This window comes from Coffea eugenioides, chromosome 8 (assembly GCF_003713205.1).
Source record: "Coffea eugenioides isolate CCC68of chromosome 8, Ceug_1.0, whole genome shotgun sequence".
Lineage (NCBI taxonomy): Eukaryota > Viridiplantae > Streptophyta > Magnoliopsida > Gentianales > Rubiaceae > Coffea > Coffea eugenioides.
This window is the reverse complement of record NC_040042.1, coordinates 46,270,301-46,288,567: the sequence shown is the minus strand read 5'-3', so window position 1 is coordinate 46,288,567 and position 18,267 is coordinate 46,270,301. Positions and strand designations below refer to the sequence as shown.

Sequence of the window (18,267 nt, the reverse complement as noted above, 5' to 3'; positions counted from 1 at the left end):
ATTACTAGGTGACCCACGGGTAGGTAGGATTAAGTTGGTGAAAAAGAATAAAGGAACAACATGGAACCAGATAATTGGAAGATGCAAACCGTTTAGTCTTTTTCTGGGTGATATTTGAACGACTAAATCTCATATGTTGACTACCCACCACAAAGTGACAGAGCTAATTCCGAGCACCAATTCGTAGGTGACCTTGGCCTGGATAGCTACAGCTGGACCTAGCTTCTACATGGAAAAATTGAATGGCCGCAGCAAATTTAGGCACAACGGATCTTCTGTCATACATTCTGTGCCATTCTCTGTCCCACTTTTTATTATATTGCTATTTCTCCTTCGTAAACATCATGTTTTAGTTCTTTTTTGTTTACTTATGATTCAATAACTATTAATTCAGTAAAAAATAAATACAACAACTTCAAAAAAAGCAATATGTAATAGAAAATTAAAAAATACAACAGAAAATGCATAAAAAATGAGATCTCATTTTTTATGCATTTTGATTTTTTGAGTTTGTTAAATTTTGTGTATTACTGAATTAATAGTTATTGGATCATAAGGAAACAAAAAAGAACTAAAACATGATGTTTATTAAGGAGAAATAACAATATAATAAAAAATGGGACAGAGAATGGCACAGAGTGTGGGACAGAAGATCCATTGCGAAATTTAGGCCATGCAATGTCGTCCTCCACTTGATACCTTGGCTTGTTAGGCTATTACTTTCGGGGCTTTACTTTGGAATTTGTTGAGATATGTCAATTTTTGGATAAACCCATAGTAATTACTTCACTCGTGTCATAAATCATAGTAATTGCTACACCCATAATCTTTTAGATTGCATTTTCCGTCATTTTTCATGGAAAAATTACTGTAGCGATTTAATATATGTGAGGGAAAAAGGTGATAGGGAAATGTGATCACAAAAAACGACAATATTTTCCGACGGAAACCAGCAATCCAAGCAAGGCCTAAGATTTCTTTTCTTTTCAGGCTGCAGAATTTTGGGCTTTATGAAAATCATGACATTTTCTTGATTTCAGCTTCTGGATTTAGTTTCTGTCGATAAAAGACATGTGGATCTTTTGGGTTCGGCCAACTGGTCATCCACTGTTTGTAATTGTTACGTTCAATCATAATCCACATCGATTCTAAGGGGTTTGGGGATTAGGTAGTTAAGTTCCCAAATTTACCTTAAGAGTTATCGATTTTTGGAGTTAAATTTAAAATTAGATTTAATTAACTAACTTCAAATGTCTGATAAAAAAAAATAATCCACATCCGGTCTGGACCACGAGCATTAAGACAAAAAAAAAAAGAAGAAAACATCGGAGTTGTGTGTGACTTGTTGATCCAGCATTGCAATAATGCAATCAAGCACCTTTCGTGTTAATGTAGTCAGGGCTGCGCTGCAGCACCTTCGTGGAACCTTCTTTACTTGACTCTTTTTTTTTTTTTAGTATTTTGATACTAATTTGTTTAGTGCTAATTAATTCCCTTCTTCTCCAACGAGAAAAGGCTAACTTATCAGATGAATCAGGTGCATTATTAGTCGAACCAAAAAAAAAAAAAAATTGAGTTTATTTGTACCAAAAAGTCAGAGATTAGTATGAAGAAATATCTACAAATAAAACGCAAAATAAAAGAATGCTAAACCCACAAATCGGAGAAGTCAACGCCAGCCAAAAGATTAAACAAAAGCTGAAAAGGAGAGGAGTAATGGGCCATTGTGGAATGACGGCAAATTTCCCTCATTCATTCACTCTGCTTAGAAGTCTTTTCCTACTAGTAATCCTTCCAATAGGAAGTTTTCTTTATATATGTATGTATGCATCTATATGTTAGACTTAGATGCAGCTACCACAATTCCACGTTCTTCGGTCTACCTATTTATTAGTATTGGTCATTAGTTGCACCTCTCTCTCTCTCTCTCTAGTCTCTACATATTGTATCAGGATTTCGTTGCTTTTCATCACAAAGCACCGCCTCATCAGTTTTCCCTGACCCCAGTTGAGATTCATGTGATTCCTCACCCTGCCTTCATCACCAAAGCTTTATACAAGGTACTGATAATGGCATTCATGCAATTCTCTGAATTTTTGTGTAAGTTGTTGCCATGATTTTTCCTAAATATTCTTACGTTTTTTTTCCTTTCGGATGGAATTATTTTGTGTTTCGTCTGTCTCCTGAAGAAAGATTAAATCTTTGGGATTGGTCCATTGCTCATCAATCGTTTCTCAGTCAACGTTTTGGGTTGAGTCAATACACAGTCTAGCATGTTTAAATGCTCTCACTGGTTTTTCCTTGCATGAAAGGACTCGGATGATCGTGTACTTGCCTATGTTGTTGGGAACTGGGACGTATATGGTAGACTGAATTTGTTAGACTAGGAGAAAAAGCGCGACCTGCCATCATACTAGTTCTTTTTCCTTATTCTCTGCTACGCTTTCTTTGGCAAAGTATGTGTATTTATCAGCATGCTTTCATGCTGAATCATTGTTCCGAATGGATTTTTAGGTGTTAGTGTAGTTTTTATTGTGCTTTGTTTTCCCAAACCGGTGAGTTTTCCCCCCCTCCCTAGGAACAATCGAATTAAGAGGGAAGATATGGTGTTTTTAGGAGCTGTAATTCAAGGTCGTTCATTCTTGGAAGTAAAGCTCTGTGTTGTGGTCCAGTCAATGTCTAGGTAAGTTTCTTGAATATGAAAGTTCTGCTTTTTGGGTGCTTTCTTCAGGGCCCTGAAGTGAGGAATCTGCCTCCCTAGACAATGGCTCCAAATGTTACTTGTCCAGGTCCGATGAAGGCAACGTCCAACGGTGCTTTCCAGCACGATAATCCATTGGATTTTGCTCTTCCCCTTGCTATTTTACAGATATGTCTAGTTCTTGTTGTCACTAGATGCCTTGCTTTTGTTCTCAAACCATTACGACAGCCTCGTGTGATTGCAGAAATTGTGGTAAGTTGAACTTCCTTTCGTCATGTTTGATGCGATCTAAGTTTTCTCAACTCTTTTCAATTGATTGTTCATAATGCACTCGATTGGAATATGATTACCGACATAACATTTAAATTGCGTGATTTTGTGTTCCGCCCAACCCTTTTTTCTCTCCAGAATGAAGTAATTCAGTTGTTGAGTCTCTTTTCAAAAACTAAAGCAGTTAACTTACTCTGTATATCAAAGCTATTGCTCCCGTTTCTTTTTCTTTTTTCCCCCTCCCTTGGCTCATTTATTGCTAGAAGAGAACACGACCACTTCATACCTGTTTGTGAGAGTTAAAATTGTCTACTCAATCCAACCAGCAAAATAACTTTCTGTTGTTGCACAGCATTTACTAGTTCAGTGTTAAGTAGTGCTAATGTATTTCCCAGTGTTGTTTTTGTGAATTTCATTAAGAATCCTTTTTCACATGTGATTCAGCAGTCCATCTGAAACTAAAATGTCCAGGGCAATACTGCAAACCGAAACTGATTTTCATAAATAAAGGGGAGGGGAAGTAGGGCTCAAGAGAAGGTGCCAGTTGATGATATGCTAATGTTATCTTGATCTGCAACTAATGTTGTTTATTAATCAGGGAGGAATTTTGCTAGGGCCATCAGCTCTTGGAAGAAACAAAAGCTATTTGAAGGCAGTATTCCCACCCAGGAGCCTTACCGTATTGGACACCCTGGCAAACATTGGTCTGCTGTTCTTTCTTTTCCTTGCGGGGTTGGAGTTGAACTTCAAAACTCTGCAACGTACAGGGAAAACTGCCCTTAGCATTGCCATTGCTGGAATATCTGTTCCTTTTGCGTTAGGCATTGGTTCAGCATTTGCCCTCCGAGCAACCATTGCAGAAGATGCAAATGCAGCTGCATTTTTTGTGTTTATGGGTGTGGCACTTTCTATAACTGCCTTCCCAGTTTTAGCCCGCATTTTGGCTGAGCTGAAGCTTTTAACAACTGATATTGGGAAAATGGCCATGTCTGCCGCCGCAGTCAATGATGTGGCTGCATGGATATTGCTTGCTCTTGCTGTTGCTTTATCTGGTCACAACGTTTCTCATATTGTTCCATTATGGGTTTTCCTTTGTGGTTGTGGTTTCGTAATCTGTGCAAGTCTTTTTGTCTCACCAATTTTTAAATGGATGTCTAGGCGTTGCCAGGAAGGTGAGCCTGTCAGTGAGACGTATATATGTGCTACATTAGCTGCTGTGTTGGCCGCTGCATTTGTTACTGATACAATTGGCATTCATGCAATGTTTGGAGCTTTTGTACTTGGAGTTCTTGTTCCAAAGGAAGGGCCATTTGCTGGTGCTCTAGTAGAGAAAGTTGAGGATCTGGTATCTGGTCTTTTTCTCCCTCTGTACTTTGTCTCAAGTGGATTGAAGACCAATGTTGCAACAATCAGAGGTGTTCAATCTTGGGGTCTCTTGGTTCTTGTCATATGTACAGCCTGTTTGGGAAAGATAGTTGGCACTTTCACAGTAGCTAAACTTTGGAAAATGCCCACGGCTGAAGCTGTTGCTCTTGGTTTTCTTATGAACAGCAAAGGCCTCGTGGAACTCATTGTCCTTAACATTGGTAAAGACAGAAAGGTAATATCCTGTATCTATTCTATCTAAAGCTTTATACATAAATTATTATCTAGTTGAGCACTGACGCGTTATAACTTGGCAGGTTCTTAATGATCAAACATTTGCCATCATGGTTTTAATGGCTCTCTTCACAACATTTATAACCACTCCTGTAGTGATGGCTGTGTACAAGCCTGCAAAGAGAACAAAAAAAATTGATTACAAGCACAGGACAATTGAAAGAAAGAATGCCAACACTCAGCTTCGACTCCTTGCTTGCTTCCACAGTGCTAGAAACATCCCATCAATGATAAATCTCTTTGAGGCGTCACGTGGTACTGACAAGCATGAAAGCCTGTGTGTGTATGCAATGCATCTGATGGAGCTATCAGAAAGGTCTTCTGCTATACAAATGGTCCAAAAAGCTAGAAGGAATGGGCTTCCCTTTTGGAACAAAGGCCATTCATCGGGGGGAAACCATATTGTTGTGGCTTTTGAGGCATTTCAACAACTAAGCAAGGTTTCAGTGAGGTCGATGACATCAATCTCTTCGTTGTCTGATATGCATGAAGACATCTGCGGAACTGCTGAGAGAAAGAAGGCAGCAATCATAATCCTACCATTTCACAAGCACCAAAGGCTAGATGGCTCCTTGGAGACCACGCGAGCTGAATTTCGTGGGGTTAACAGTAGGGCTCTTGAGCATGCCTCATGCTCTGTAGGGATATTGGTTGATCGTGGGCTAGGTGGGAATGCACATGTATCAGCAAGTAATGTGTCATATCAAATTGTGGTTCTTTTCTTGGGAGGGCATGATGATCATGAAGCACTTGCTTATGGAACTCGGATGGCTGAGCACCCTGGAATCAAGTTGACAGTTGTCCGTTTCTTAGTGGAACCAAAAACTGTCGGGGAGAGAGTTCAAATAGAAGAAGAGAGCAACCCTGGTGGCAATGCTGTCTCAGCAGATGAAGATGTTCTTGCTGATATTAAGGATAGAGTATCAGAAGACGACTCTGTCAATTACGAAGAGAGAGCTGTTGGGAGCTCAAATGAAGTGATAGCAGCAATTCGTGCCTACAGCCGCTGCAACTTGTTTTTGGTTGGTCGAATGCCTGATGGTGAAATTGCATTGGCGCTGAACGAAAGGATTGAGTACCCAGAACTTGGGCCAGTAGGGAGCTTGTTAACCTCTCCAGATTTGTCAACAACGGCTTCAGTTTTGGTGGTCCAGCAGTATAACGAGAAGGCTCCCGCCGATGAATAAATTCATCGCCTGCCCGTATTATTCCCTGTCATCCCTGATAAAAGATAATACACATGGGATTTATATGTAGAGACTCTCTTTCCCCTACCCTAGTTTCCTGTGGATCAACTGAATATGATGTTAGATAGAATTGATTTTGCTCCACCTTAATTTTTTTTTGGTTTTACAATTTTTTGGATAAATTAGAGTACAATATACAAAGTTCAGTGCTTCAATTCCAAATTTTTTGTAGACTTGCTACTAGCTTTTCTTCTTGTTATCAGCTTCATGGTGCAACAACAAATAAAAGCTAGCTCTAAGCCTCCAACAGAGCCATTTTTGTCAGAATAGTTTCAAAAACCAGTCAGGAAAACAAGCTCTTATATATTTTGGGGTATAATAGCCATACTTCGAGCTTGTATATGAAACTGCAGCCAGTTTCACTCCTCTGCCTGCACTCTGGAAGATCTATATCCATGAGCATCAAATTCAAAGAGAAAAACCGTGGCCACCTAAAATCAGAGCTCAGACCTACATCTACTTTCTTCCCGAGTTGCAAAGAGTTTCACTATATCTGCCTGCACTTTGACATTCAATTCAACCCAGCATAAAGGTCCTATCAAAATCATGGGGGCAGACATGATATGATATAATAATGAAGAGACCAGCGATCCCTGAATGGAAGGTGCTGCTTTGCTTCATCGTTTCAGACCGCACAAGCAGGCAGGCATGTTCCCCCTGAGGGATGACATCACTTCACAGCCCATCTTTTGACTTTTCAGTCTAAAGTAAACTGCGTACTAAATGTCACCCCTCCTCCTACACAATAACCATCAGACAGCACAGCGAGGTGCAGAAAAAAAAGCACAGCGAGGTGCAGAAGGTTCAACCAAATTATTATTGTTCCAAATTATCATGATTTTTTTTTCTAGCATCCAATTGGATTTTTTTTTTTTGTGGAATTTCGCTCTTGACTTTGACGAGTATTTCATTTCATTTCGTGTTGGGTGATATCTAGACAAATTAGTTTCTTATTTTATCGGGGAAAAAAAAATTGTTTGGATTGTAAATTATTTGAGATATTTTTACTGTAGCACTTTTTGTGATGTGATGTATGCGAGATAAAAAGGTAATTGAGAAAATACAAAGGTGTGTTGGAAATTGTAACGAAGATGTAAGCAAATAAATTTTAGCAAATAATCCTCAATCCAAACAAACCCAAGCTTGTTTGGTTAGAACCAACCAAATTAGCTTTTCCTCACCTCTAGACTAACGAAATGCCCTCATTGTTTCTTTAATGTAAAAAGATGCCTGTTTTAGTTAGATTGTCTGGAATCAAAAAAGTTGCCAGCAACCTAGTTAAGCTGCATCCTTGTCCTCATCATCCATGATTGTTTACTAGTGTTAGAAAGACCACCACCTACAGTCATTCATGTCACATAGAACAAAAGATTCCAGGGTACCAACTGATGTTAAATCATGCTAATTATTATTTACTACCATTTTTTTTTTTAACAGCATTAGGTCCGCCACACGTCCCGCGTAAGTAACTAAAAGACACTCTGCACATATAACTAGGCTGTGTTGGCTGGTGTACGTAACAAAAATAATCAATAATTGGGATACCCAACTTGGATACTTCCTTTTTTTTTTTTTTCTCTCAATTCTATACTTTCTCGAATGTTTTTTAAACTTTTTTTTTTATTTTATATACATATATATCACGTTACAAAACACGTTACACTATTATTCTAAGAGATTTTCTCAAAATAATCTTCAATCTAGATGACCTCACTATACACAATGGGCTCGTTATTAATCTTACTCTAATCATCATCTCTTTTTCGTGTAATTGGTATTTCAGTCTTTCCATGAATACATTATCTACGGTCTTTCATCATATGATAATTTTTTAAAAATACCTGAGAGTGGGTTTTGACTTGGAAACTTGAAGCAAGATATGCAAGAGAAAGATTACGTGAAAAACTTATTAACTTCTTTATGCAACACCTTATGTACTTTGAGACATATATCCAAAAATTATTGAGGCCAAACGCAGTACAAATTGAGATTTCAGATTTCCATGTACCTCTAAATCCAACCAGAACCAGCCACTGAGCCCAACGTCATGCCAATAGGCAACCCAAGCGAAGGATAAAACGTAGAGGTTTTGGCTTCTAATTTCTCTGTCTTCTAACCTTTTTAAATTCAACCCTCTCTGCTGGAAAAAAAATATATTTTTAAAGTGAAGGTTGGTTATTCTCTTTCTACATATTCACTTTAAAAATGATTTCCAGAATATTTATCATTGTAAAAGAAATTGGCTGTCGAAATCCAAAATTTGAACGTCACATTTTCATGATATATAGTTTAAAAATTGATTTATCTCAAGCAATGAACATCGAGTAGGACAAGTTTATACAGCACTCTCAATATAAAAAACACTTCACCCGATCTCCTTGTCTTGTCTTTCCGTGCCTATCTTCTTGTAGTACATCTCTTCTTCTCTTCTCTTAGTACAATACATGCTAAAGAGTAAAGACGAAAGAATATGTCGATGTCCATTATATTAAGAATTAATTTACCGAATGGTATATACCTTGAGCACATAAAACGCGATTAAGGACGGATCTTGTCTTGTGTAGGAGATTTCATCTATAAAACTGCCCAGCAATATGGAACAAATCAAGCATAATTAACCAATATGAAGAAATCCTTTTGCAACGTCTTCTTTCTCGTTGCATTTTGTTTCGTTCTTAGCCACGCTAGGAAGATAAAACCTGAAAAACCATGCAAACATTTGACAGTGTTTTACCACGACATCATCTTTAACGGAACAAACACCGCAAATGCTACCTCTGCAGCCACGGCAAATCCGACTCAACTAGGAAACACCAATTTTGGGATGCTCGTGGTTTTCGACGATCCAATTACAAAAGACCGGCTTCTTCTTTCTCCCCCGATAGCGCGAGCTCAAGGGTTCTACTTTTACGACATGAAAGATACTTATAATGCATGGTTTGCTTATACCTTGATATTTAACTCAACTGAGCATAAGGGTACTATTAACATCATGGGGGCTGACATGATGATGGAGGAGACTAGGGATCTCTCGGTGGTTGGAGGAACAGGCGACTTCTTCATGGCTAGAGGCGTTGCAACATTTCGTACTGATACTCAGCAAGGTACTGCTTATTTTCGCCTCCAAATGGACATCAAGTTGTACGAATGCTACTAGCAAGCAAAATCCACCCGCTAAAAGAACGAAATGATCAGCACTGTTATTGTATCCTATCCCATACATATATGTTCTCAACAATATTTCCATGGTAATAGTATATATTCTGAGTTTAGTTATTAATCGATCTCCACTGTTTTTCTTTCCTTTTTTTTTCTTTTCCTTTTAAGTAACAGAATTTCCTTTTGGTTTTGACTTAAATCTCATGTAACTCCGTCCATTGAACCAAAAATCGCTCCATGATCAGTTACTTGATGATAGAGATTAATGAAAAGAGAATATTAGAATTTTCGGTCTGTATTTTGTTACTGCACTCCACTAACTTTAATTTATTTGCGAAAATTACAGAAGAAATGAAGGGTCAGCATAAAAATTTTTTTTTTTTTTGAAGTGTAAATATGGCAAAGCATGGGGAAAAAGAAAGGAAAACTATAACAAACTGATTTAAGTTCCTAAAAGAAGTAGTCGAATCTAAAGCAACAACAGATCATGAGTGAAATTGGCGTATGGTTGCACAGCCAGGGCCTATCCGTTGCTCTAGACTACGAGCCAATAACCGAAGCGATTCATCACATAGGTTTGTTTGGATTGTGTTTTATTTTCTTAATTTTATCTGCTTACATCATCATTACAATTTTCAATACATCTTTTTATCTTTCCAATTACCTTTTTATCTCACACATATCATATCACAAAAAGTGATACAGTAAAAATATTCCAAATAAAACACAATCCAAACAAACCCAGATCATACTCGAATGAAATTAATCGACATATAAAATCGGATAAATAGGAACCATTCTTTATTTTTCTTGAGATTGTTTTCTCCTTTTGAACTCTTTGAAAGATAGTGACTCTTACGTCTCAAGAAGAATCATACAATGACCATTGACTAGGACGTGCCCAGTCTCATAATTGCATTTTATGCCCTACAATATTCACCATTTATGGTTAAATATTCTGTTTTGACAGGTCCATCCAATGAATTAATCAAAATGCAACATAATCCAAATCAATACTGCCAAGTTTTTCGATGGTCCATATTTTTGCCCCTCGTTAATTTAGTTTTGAGCCCAAACATTCGCTATTCAGGCCGACTGATGTCCATTATCGTAGTGCAGAGCTTGTCGAAGTGCAGAGTTTGTCCACTCCATCCCCCTTGGTTGAGCGCAGAAGTTGTGCCAACATAAATTGAACGGTGGCTAAGAGCGCCTCTGTATAGAATCCAAAAACTGTAGAACGTTCTCTGGTTGAATCCTTAGTCAAACGAGATTTAGCTCTAAGTGGTGCTAATTATCTGGATTTCTTGTACATCAGAGACCCACTTAACTGTTACTACTCCGAACTGTTTAAATACAAAAGTGACTCTAATTTCCTCCGGTTTAGATTGCTGTTTTCTTTTTAAGTTTTTGTAAATAAATTGACTATAACGATTTAATGTATATGAAGGTAAAAAATTGATTCGAGTAAAAAATTTTATTAGAAAACTACAATCCAAACATATGTGTGCAGTATATGTGAAAAACCCGTGTACTAACTAGATAAAAGAACCGGGTTAATTGTGCCTTATAATTGCTTTTAGATAAATCCATAACAAAGACACCACTCATGTTTCAAACAACTAATAATCCGAGTGTGCAATAAATTCTATGGCGCTTATATTGAGTAACATAGTTGAACTTGTTAGTAGATATAATTTACACCCAATTCATCGTTTAAATGCATACATTTAATTTATTGTCCCCTTTACATTTAGATACTTTCTCAATTAAATATTATTTTTCCATAAAAATTTACATTTGAGGGCCACATTCTATTGACCAATGTTCAGGGATATAGTTGACCAAACAACCCATTGTTGAAAATCATTTTAATCGACGAACTACTTACTAGTATTGCTATTTGCAAGTTTAATATGTATATGAATGGTCTTACTACAGTTAATATCAGTGTTAAAGTTAAGTTGATGCGATACATGGAACAGAATGCAAATCAACTGATCCATCCATGTCGTGTAGTTGACGATGGTACTATTAAGTGGTAGGTGGAATTTACCAGGCAAACAGCAAAATAGATGTTTAGTGTTTTTTTCTTTCCTTTTTTTTAGGGGGGGAGGGGGAGAGGGTTGTATGGTGTTTAATTTTTTTTTTTTTTTTTTTTGTCGGGTCTGGAGGGGTGTTCCGGAATTCGCCCCAAAATGCCCACCAACGATAACACGTGAAGGTCGAATCTGTGATTTTACTGTAACTACAGACGATCAGTCCCAACCGAACTACCCACGGGAGGGCAAGGTGTTTAATTCTAATGATTAGATATTGAGGAAAGAATGTGTATGTGTTTCTTTTTTATTCCTCCTCTCTTTGTTGGGAGGATATAGATTTAACGCCAACTGGAATTCAGCATTTGAAGTTTGAGTTTCAGAATAATTTTAACCCAACACTTTGAGGGATTGATTTGACTATATATTCATGGACGGTTACATGTTTTGACAATACCTTTTAAGTAATTATTTAAAGTAAATCTTATATACACGAACGAACGGTATATATATTATTATGATTGAATACACAACATACGTGTAAAATATGTAAAATATTTATGCATGACAAAAAATGTCATCAGTGTCACGGGGTTGTTATAATATAAGGTTAAAAACAAAAACAAAATTCTTGTTATTTCCACTATGCATGTACCACAATTTACAAGATACCAAACGTACACGTTTCTTGCACAGTGCACACAACTGATCAGTCATGACGCTCTTACTCCCAAAAACTCCTATATAAGGGGGAAGAATATAGTGATAGTCCCTCATCAACCCAAGAATTTAGTATAGTTGAAGGTGACAACAATGGCTGCAAAAGCCCTCATCCCTGCTCTCTTCTTTTGCTTCCTTTTCTCTATCTCCACCATCAGCCATAGCTACAGATTTTATCCTCCTGTGAAACCCTGCAAAGAACTCGTGTTTTTCTTCCACGATATCCTGTACAAAGGCTACAACAGAGACAATGCAACTGCAGCCATAGTTGGGGCACCAGACTGGGGTAACAAAACAGCAGTGGCTTCCCCATTCAACTTCGGAGACTTGGTCGTTTTCGACGATCCCATCACTTTGGACAACAATCTGCATTCACCTCCGGTGGGAAGAGCACAGGGCATGTACCTTTATGATCAGCAAACTACCTATTCTGCTTGGCTTTCTTTCTCCCTCGTCTTCAATTCCACAGAACACAAGGGTTCCCTCAATTTTGCTGGTGCTGATCCATTGCTCAACAAGACTAGGGATATTTCGGTCATAGGTGGAACTGGTGACTTCTTCATGGCTAGAGGGATTGGCACTTTGTCGACTGATGCATTTGAAGGAGATGTCTATTTCCGGCTGAGAGTTGATATTAAGTTGTATGAATGCTGGAAGTGATTGATTGATGGTACAATTCAATGGCTTTCAGCTTGGATCCTTTTGTTTTTAGAAAAAAAAAAAAATATTATATGGTTTTCATGGCTGCATTTGCCTTTTTTTTTGGGTGGGAGGGGAGCTACTATCAAGAAGTTTTAATTGATAGGAGAATAAAATTTTACGAAATAGCATTGATTTAAAATTATCATTTTTCTCTTGATGTTGAGTCTTAATTGATATATGAGTTTGTACTCTGTCCATGCATCACTTTGATAAATAAAATAGTTGAACCAAAGTGATGTTCTTAATTACTTGCTTCTCTCTAGAAACTCTTGGACAAATGAAGAAAATCGAAATAGTGGCAATCCATTCTTAGATAAAGAATTTTTTTTTTTAAAAAATTCTTCCTCGAATCAATACATCGCTGTTGAAGAAGACAGAAGAATGATAATCCGCTTAGTTACTTCAAGACAAGTCAAACGTTCGTGGTGTAAACCAAATTAGCCTTAATTTGGAAACATGAACCTGCTCATGTATGATGTGCCTATCTATCTTTCCATTATAGACCGCTACTAATTCCCACGTTGAGATTATATATTTGGTCAAATTAAAAATCCTATGGTAAGACTAACATCAAAAGCAAACATGACACATCATCATTGTTTACGGCACACAAGAATAACTTGAGGGATGACGTAAATCATTCTCCAATGCATAAATCCAGAATTCATAAACCAGCATTATTATGCCTGTTCTTCTTATGTATAATAAAGTAAATTTGTTGAACCCTTTGTCAATCAGATCAATAACTCTGGAGTATGCCTGCATGGACTCCAGTACCATGATCAGAATGAGTTTTTTTTTTTTTTTTTTTTCTGGCCCTCTGGGACGCTTTAATTGCAGTTTTGGATTAAATTAGTGGAAAAAGATGGAAGGATTTGGTTCACTTAGAAAAGCATTCCTGCATAAACAAAGACTTTATATTCGGAACGGCTTCTAAGGCTTAGGCACATTTCTGTAAGATAGTTGTACTTACCAAATATTTTATGCTAATATGAAGAATGCTAATTTACCAATACAATGCCATATAGAAATTACGGCAGACAACATCACATCGTGCAACAAATGCATAGAACAATCTGTAGCCATAGATTCACTATCCCAACCATTGATTGTTAATGTGTTAGGTTGGAACGGATGATAGCTCTAATTACCTCCGGCCATGCAATGTGCGATGGACTCGGATTTCTGCTTTAGTCAAGACGGCGGTGACAAACAAGAGACAGGCGGTGGCCACAATTATTGCATTTTTCTTCATCCTACCCATAAAATAATACTACTTCCAATTAAAGAAGTCAAAATAGATCTGGAAAAAAAAACACACTAGTACTACTGAAGGGAAACTGGAATGTATAGCATTTCGCTTCTTTTATAGTAAACTTGTTAACTAGTCTTGAGTTATTGTTAGTTCATGGTAATTAAATGTGAAAACAAAACACTACTAGCCAAAAAAAAAAAAATTCTGAGTAGCCTGATCATTTATGCATACCATATATAAAAATGTCTTAAATGATTTAGCGATAGATAGGTGTTTCTTATACATTTGATTTACCTAATATGCTCAAAATTATATAAATATTAGCTTGAATGTGTAAAATTGGGTGTGATGAAGAATTAAGACAACTTCCAAACACTGATGCGTGTGATACATCAACTTCTCATCAATTCTGGAAATAGTTTGTCATCCATTCCGGAATCAAAAACATATTTCCATGCAAGTCCTTAATCAAGAAATTAAGTCCAGTTTAAAGTTCAATTTCCCCATCTGCTGAACAAAAATTGAACAACCATTACTTTTCTTCTATGTATGTATCCTGCAAAATATTGCAAATTAATTTATAGAGAAAGTGCAAATATGAAAATCATGAAACTACACGTGCAACACACGTGCACCTATCTAGTTTAAATAAAAATTGCTCTAATATTTTTTTTAATATAAAAATTACATATAACCCACAATGGTGGAATTAGTATAAGAGATTACAACTAATTCATAACAACTAACGCCCAAACTAACATAAAATTAGAATAGACTCATACATTAATTTGCCTTCTCTAACTAAATTGTGTCTAGTAGATCAAGGCTTCATTGGCAAATATTGGTTTCATAATTTTAGGTATATTACATGTTGAATAGGTATTTGCATTTTTTTTCTCTTAAGAAACGGGGCTAGAATTATATATATCTAATTTTACGTGGTATTAGGAATATGTTAACTCATAACATATTCCTTTTTTAGTTATAAACGATCTATAATTTTGAATATCCACATACGTGACGACAGTGACCGTCCAAATAAATTTGATATCCAAAACCATTCAAATAAATAGTACCAGGAATGTGACATCGAAAATCCAAAAAATTTGTGTTGGTTTCACTGTAACTCCTTGGCAATAGTTACTCTAGGATCGACAAAAGAGTTTCCATTTAACATGTCAAGTTAACCCTGCTTAACATGTGAATTAGTAAGTGAAGTGTTTGAATAACTTCCACATTGATCTTAGATCAATTACTTAGGTATACCAAATAGTTGCTTTGCACCAACATAAAATTTCTCTCAAAAGTCAGCCTAAAATGCCGTGCGCACAGCTTATGTCAACGGTGGGCTCATAATAATGAATCGAAGAAAGGCTCTATTACCATATCCATTAATGGATATGGACATCGCAATCTGCGCGGACCTTTCATTGCCACCCACCCCCCACGAGTCCCGACGGCATAATTGACCCTATCCCAACCTAACACTAGATCGTCGTTGATTAACTTGCACACGTGGTTGAGTTTCTTGATCTTCTAAGATTAGGGGCATAAGCATAACCAAAACCCCCCAAGTTCACAGGTAATTAGGAACAATCCACATTCGAAGGTTAATGGAGTACTAACTACAAGATGACCAAGTGAAGTCAGTTGGGTTGGAGAATATGAGGCAAGGACACGCACGTTGTAAAAATGGACTTGTTTCCAAAAGTTGTACAAATAATGCCCTAACAATATTAATAATATTCCCATTAGTCTCAATTTTTCTGATTATAGCCAACCGAAGCCTACCTCACCTAAGGACTAAGGTAACAAATCAAATTTCGTGTGCTTGGTTGTATGTACCTTAAAAGCGCAGCCCCAATAGTCAGCAGCCTCTGCACCTACCGCACACCAATCTTCCACCAACGTTTGATTGTGAAAACAAGCAACTGAATAAATAAATGACCGACAGCCAAATATCAATCTAACTCAAGAAAGGCCATCTTTAGCTCAATTACTCACAAGCTTGACTTTGATTCTTTAAAGCGTTATTTTGCTGAAATTTTTGTCAAAATCTCCAAGGGATTAGTTATCCAGCACGTGTTCTAGCTGGCAATCACGGGAATGACAGAACAAACTCTTGCTTACTTTAGTAGCTTTAATATACTTGGAGCCAGTGAGTTTCCATTGTTGGGAATTGTCTGTGCGTCACGAAGAATAATATATAGTAATATATACTTCCTCCGTTCCACTTTGATAGTCCTGTTTTCCTTTTTCATCTGTCTCAAATTGTAGTCTACTTTCCAATTGAAGAATGCAGTTGTATTTGAATTTTTCTAAAATACCCTTGTTCGATGTAAGTTGTTGTTACTATAAACCTACTCCATTTAATGAGAGTTGATTCTTTTTTTTACCATCAATTCAAGTTCTCATAAAGTTGTACTCTAATTAATGTGAGGGTATTTTAAGAAAATAGCTACTTAAATTGATTGTTCCAACAAAGTTAACTACTTTTTCTTAAACTGTGTAAAAAAAAAATCAGGACTATCAAAGTGGGACGGAGGGAGTAATAGCAAAAGTTTTTAAAACTCAGGAAGACAGAAAAGGAGTGAGATGGTCCTAAACTATTTTTCAAAGAAGTCACTGAAGTTAAAAAGAGGTTTTGGTGGGTTCAAGTCAGATATCAACTTCTCTGGTTGATTTTATTATCTAAAAGATCCAATTAGAAAAACAAGAAAGATGTTGACAAATCTCGAGTAGTAATAAAGAATTCAAGATTCTGAGCTTTGTGGGGTTGAATGCGATCCACCGTTAATTATCAACACAGAAAAGAACATTAAAAGGACAATGATAGGTAGTGGCGTGTTAGGAGAAGATTACTTCTTAGACAAAGGGGGAAAAAAGCAAGTAATCTGAAAGGTGGTACTTTCACAAGCCGAATTTGTTGATTATTCTTTATCAATGTAATAGGGCGGACATCTGTCCGTCTAGTGCGTATCATCCCTTCATGTGGTTGGTAGACAATTATATGGGGCGAAATTTATTCATCACACACTCTCGAATAGTGATTGTGAGTTCCTTTATTAATAATATATATATATATGTGTGTAATAGGGTTGACGTGGGATTGTTCTCTTTGCTAGGTACTAAAAGCTAGTTTGCAACTTTGCATCCAACCCATTAGTACAATTCACAAATTATCTTGGCCGACAATTCTAAGTTTAGAAGGTGTGAATTTGTCCTCTATTTTGTTTTTTTAAGAGAGACTCTAAAAATTACAGAGAGAAAAGAGGGAAAAAAAGAGGTCGAGAATGAAGGTAGAAACCTCCTTGTTACCTGGACTGCCATTCTTACTAGGCGAGGTAAGTCTCGAAGAATAAAGGTGTTATTCATTCATTACAAATATAGATTTGTTTGTGTGAAAATTAATAAAATCTTCCTGTAGCTTCTGATTTTCAGGTATTACTTCAATTTACAAGGAAAAATAAATGAATAATAAATAAGAGTTGTATCTTGGGCCCACGGGGTCAAAAATATTCCTTAGTTCACAAACTTGGGTTTTCTAAATCGCCTACAGATCGGAAAAAAAAATGTCCAGAACGTTTGGGCTTCTAATTTAGAAGTGGAAAGCTGTTTTAAGACAACCAATTTTTCATTTCCCTATAAAAGCCGTGTTCTTATTTTAGTGGTTTCTAAACTGGGCATGCATAAAGTTTAAACTGAATCTGCTAAAAGTCAGGCCCAGGCTCGCCACCCTTGTGGCTAGCATGTTGAAGAGACCCATGGGCTATCAGTTGAAACGGTGCATCGCTGCTTGCTGATAACAAAAGAATAAAAATAAAAATAAAATACTTTACCCCAGTGGCCGCCTTGGGTGTGGGTCAATGTTCAAATTTCTTGCTTACATTTTAGAGTAAAATATGTTTCAGTGTATGGAATAGTGCACTCGTTTGGTATGAAGGTGATTTAGACCCTGTTTGATAATTTAATTTAGTACTTAAATTTAATGGAATTAGATCTTAATATATTCAGACCATTTGTTAACTAAAAATTGAACATTTAAAATTAATTAAGTGACTAGGCAAAACTTGTTCTCAAAATTAAATGATAAGCTATGCACTTATCATTGAATGTAATATACACTCAAATGTATTAGATTTAATATTTAACAATTCAATAATTTAATATATTCAGATTTCAGATTTCAATTTTCAATTTTATCAAACGCACCCTCAGTCATGTTTAGGTTTCTGATGACTCGGGTTGGATTTGTTCCCTTTTTCTTAGCATGATAGTAGTTGTGAATAGACGCTGTTTGACAAAAATAAAAAAATAAAAAAAATTGTTGAGGCCATGAATCTTGTCAACCAAAGTATTTTGCTGTCGTTTGCTGTCCTTGACTTGGGGTAGAATCGAGTAGCCAGCACTGCAGGAGTTCTGGGAAGAAAGCATCAAAATACAAAGAGGGGTTGGTGAAGAAGGGCTAGACATCTCTGTCGCCGTACCAGATCCAAAATTTACTGCATTGGGTATTTA

General features: G+C 36.7%; 3 protein-coding genes across 4 annotated transcripts; all 3 read left to right on the top strand.

The window, feature by feature from the left end:
* Window positions 1-1,876: 1,876 nt before the first annotated feature.
* Window positions 1,877-5,954, top strand: LOC113781485 (cation/H(+) antiporter 18-like). 2 transcript variants are annotated; one of them, XM_027327431.1, is made up of 4 exons: window positions 1,877-2,060; window positions 2,732-2,953; window positions 3,570-4,571; window positions 4,654-5,954. In XM_027327431.1, exons 2-4 carry the CDS (start codon window positions 2,765-2,767, stop codon window positions 5,815-5,817), a joined length of 2,355 nt encoding a protein of 784 aa, XP_027183232.1. In that variant the 5' UTR covers window positions 1,877-2,060; window positions 2,732-2,764; the 3' UTR covers window positions 5,818-5,954. The 2 variants fall into 2 exon arrangements, with proteins under 2 accessions (XP_027183232.1, XP_027183233.1); XM_027327432.1 differs by lacking the exon at window positions 1,877-2,060 and adding an exon at window positions 2,080-2,100.
* A 2,546-nt stretch (window positions 5,955-8,500) lies between these two features.
* On the top strand, window positions 8,501-9,034 carry LOC113780912 (dirigent protein 6-like). Its single transcript, XM_027326695.1, has one exon. It carries the CDS (start codon window positions 8,501-8,503, stop codon window positions 9,032-9,034), a length of 534 nt encoding a protein of 177 aa, XP_027182496.1.
* Window positions 9,035-11,885: 2,851 nt separating this feature from the next.
* LOC113781629 (disease resistance response protein 206-like) lies at window positions 11,886-12,488 on the top strand. Its single transcript, XM_027327589.1, has one exon. The coding sequence runs from the start codon at window positions 11,886-11,888 to the stop codon at window positions 12,450-12,452; it is 567 nt and encodes a 188-aa protein (XP_027183390.1). The 3' UTR covers window positions 12,453-12,488.
* The last annotated feature ends 5,779 nt before the right edge of the window (window positions 12,489-18,267 follow it).

What these genes read in the sequence shown, in the direction of transcription:
- LOC113781485 (XM_027327431.1), top strand. Translation starts at nt 2,765, where the DNA reads ATGGCTCCAAATGTTACTTGTCCAGGTCCGATGAAGGCAACGTCCAAC. An exon ending in GTGTGATTGCAGAAATTGTG is followed by an intron (nt 2,954 to 3,569) that starts GTAAGTTGAACT and finishes TTTATTAATCAG; the next exon opens with GGAGGAATTTTGCTAGGGCC. An exon ending in ACATTGGTAAAGACAGAAAG is followed by an intron (nt 4,572 to 4,653) that starts GTAATATCCTGT and finishes ATAACTTGGCAG; the next exon opens with GTTCTTAATGATCAAACATT.
- LOC113780912 (XM_027326695.1), top strand. Translation starts at nt 8,501, where the DNA reads ATGAAGAAATCCTTTTGCAACGTCTTCTTTCTCGTTGCATTTTGTTTC.
- LOC113781629 (XM_027327589.1), top strand. Translation starts at nt 11,886, where the DNA reads ATGGCTGCAAAAGCCCTCATCCCTGCTCTCTTCTTTTGCTTCCTTTTC.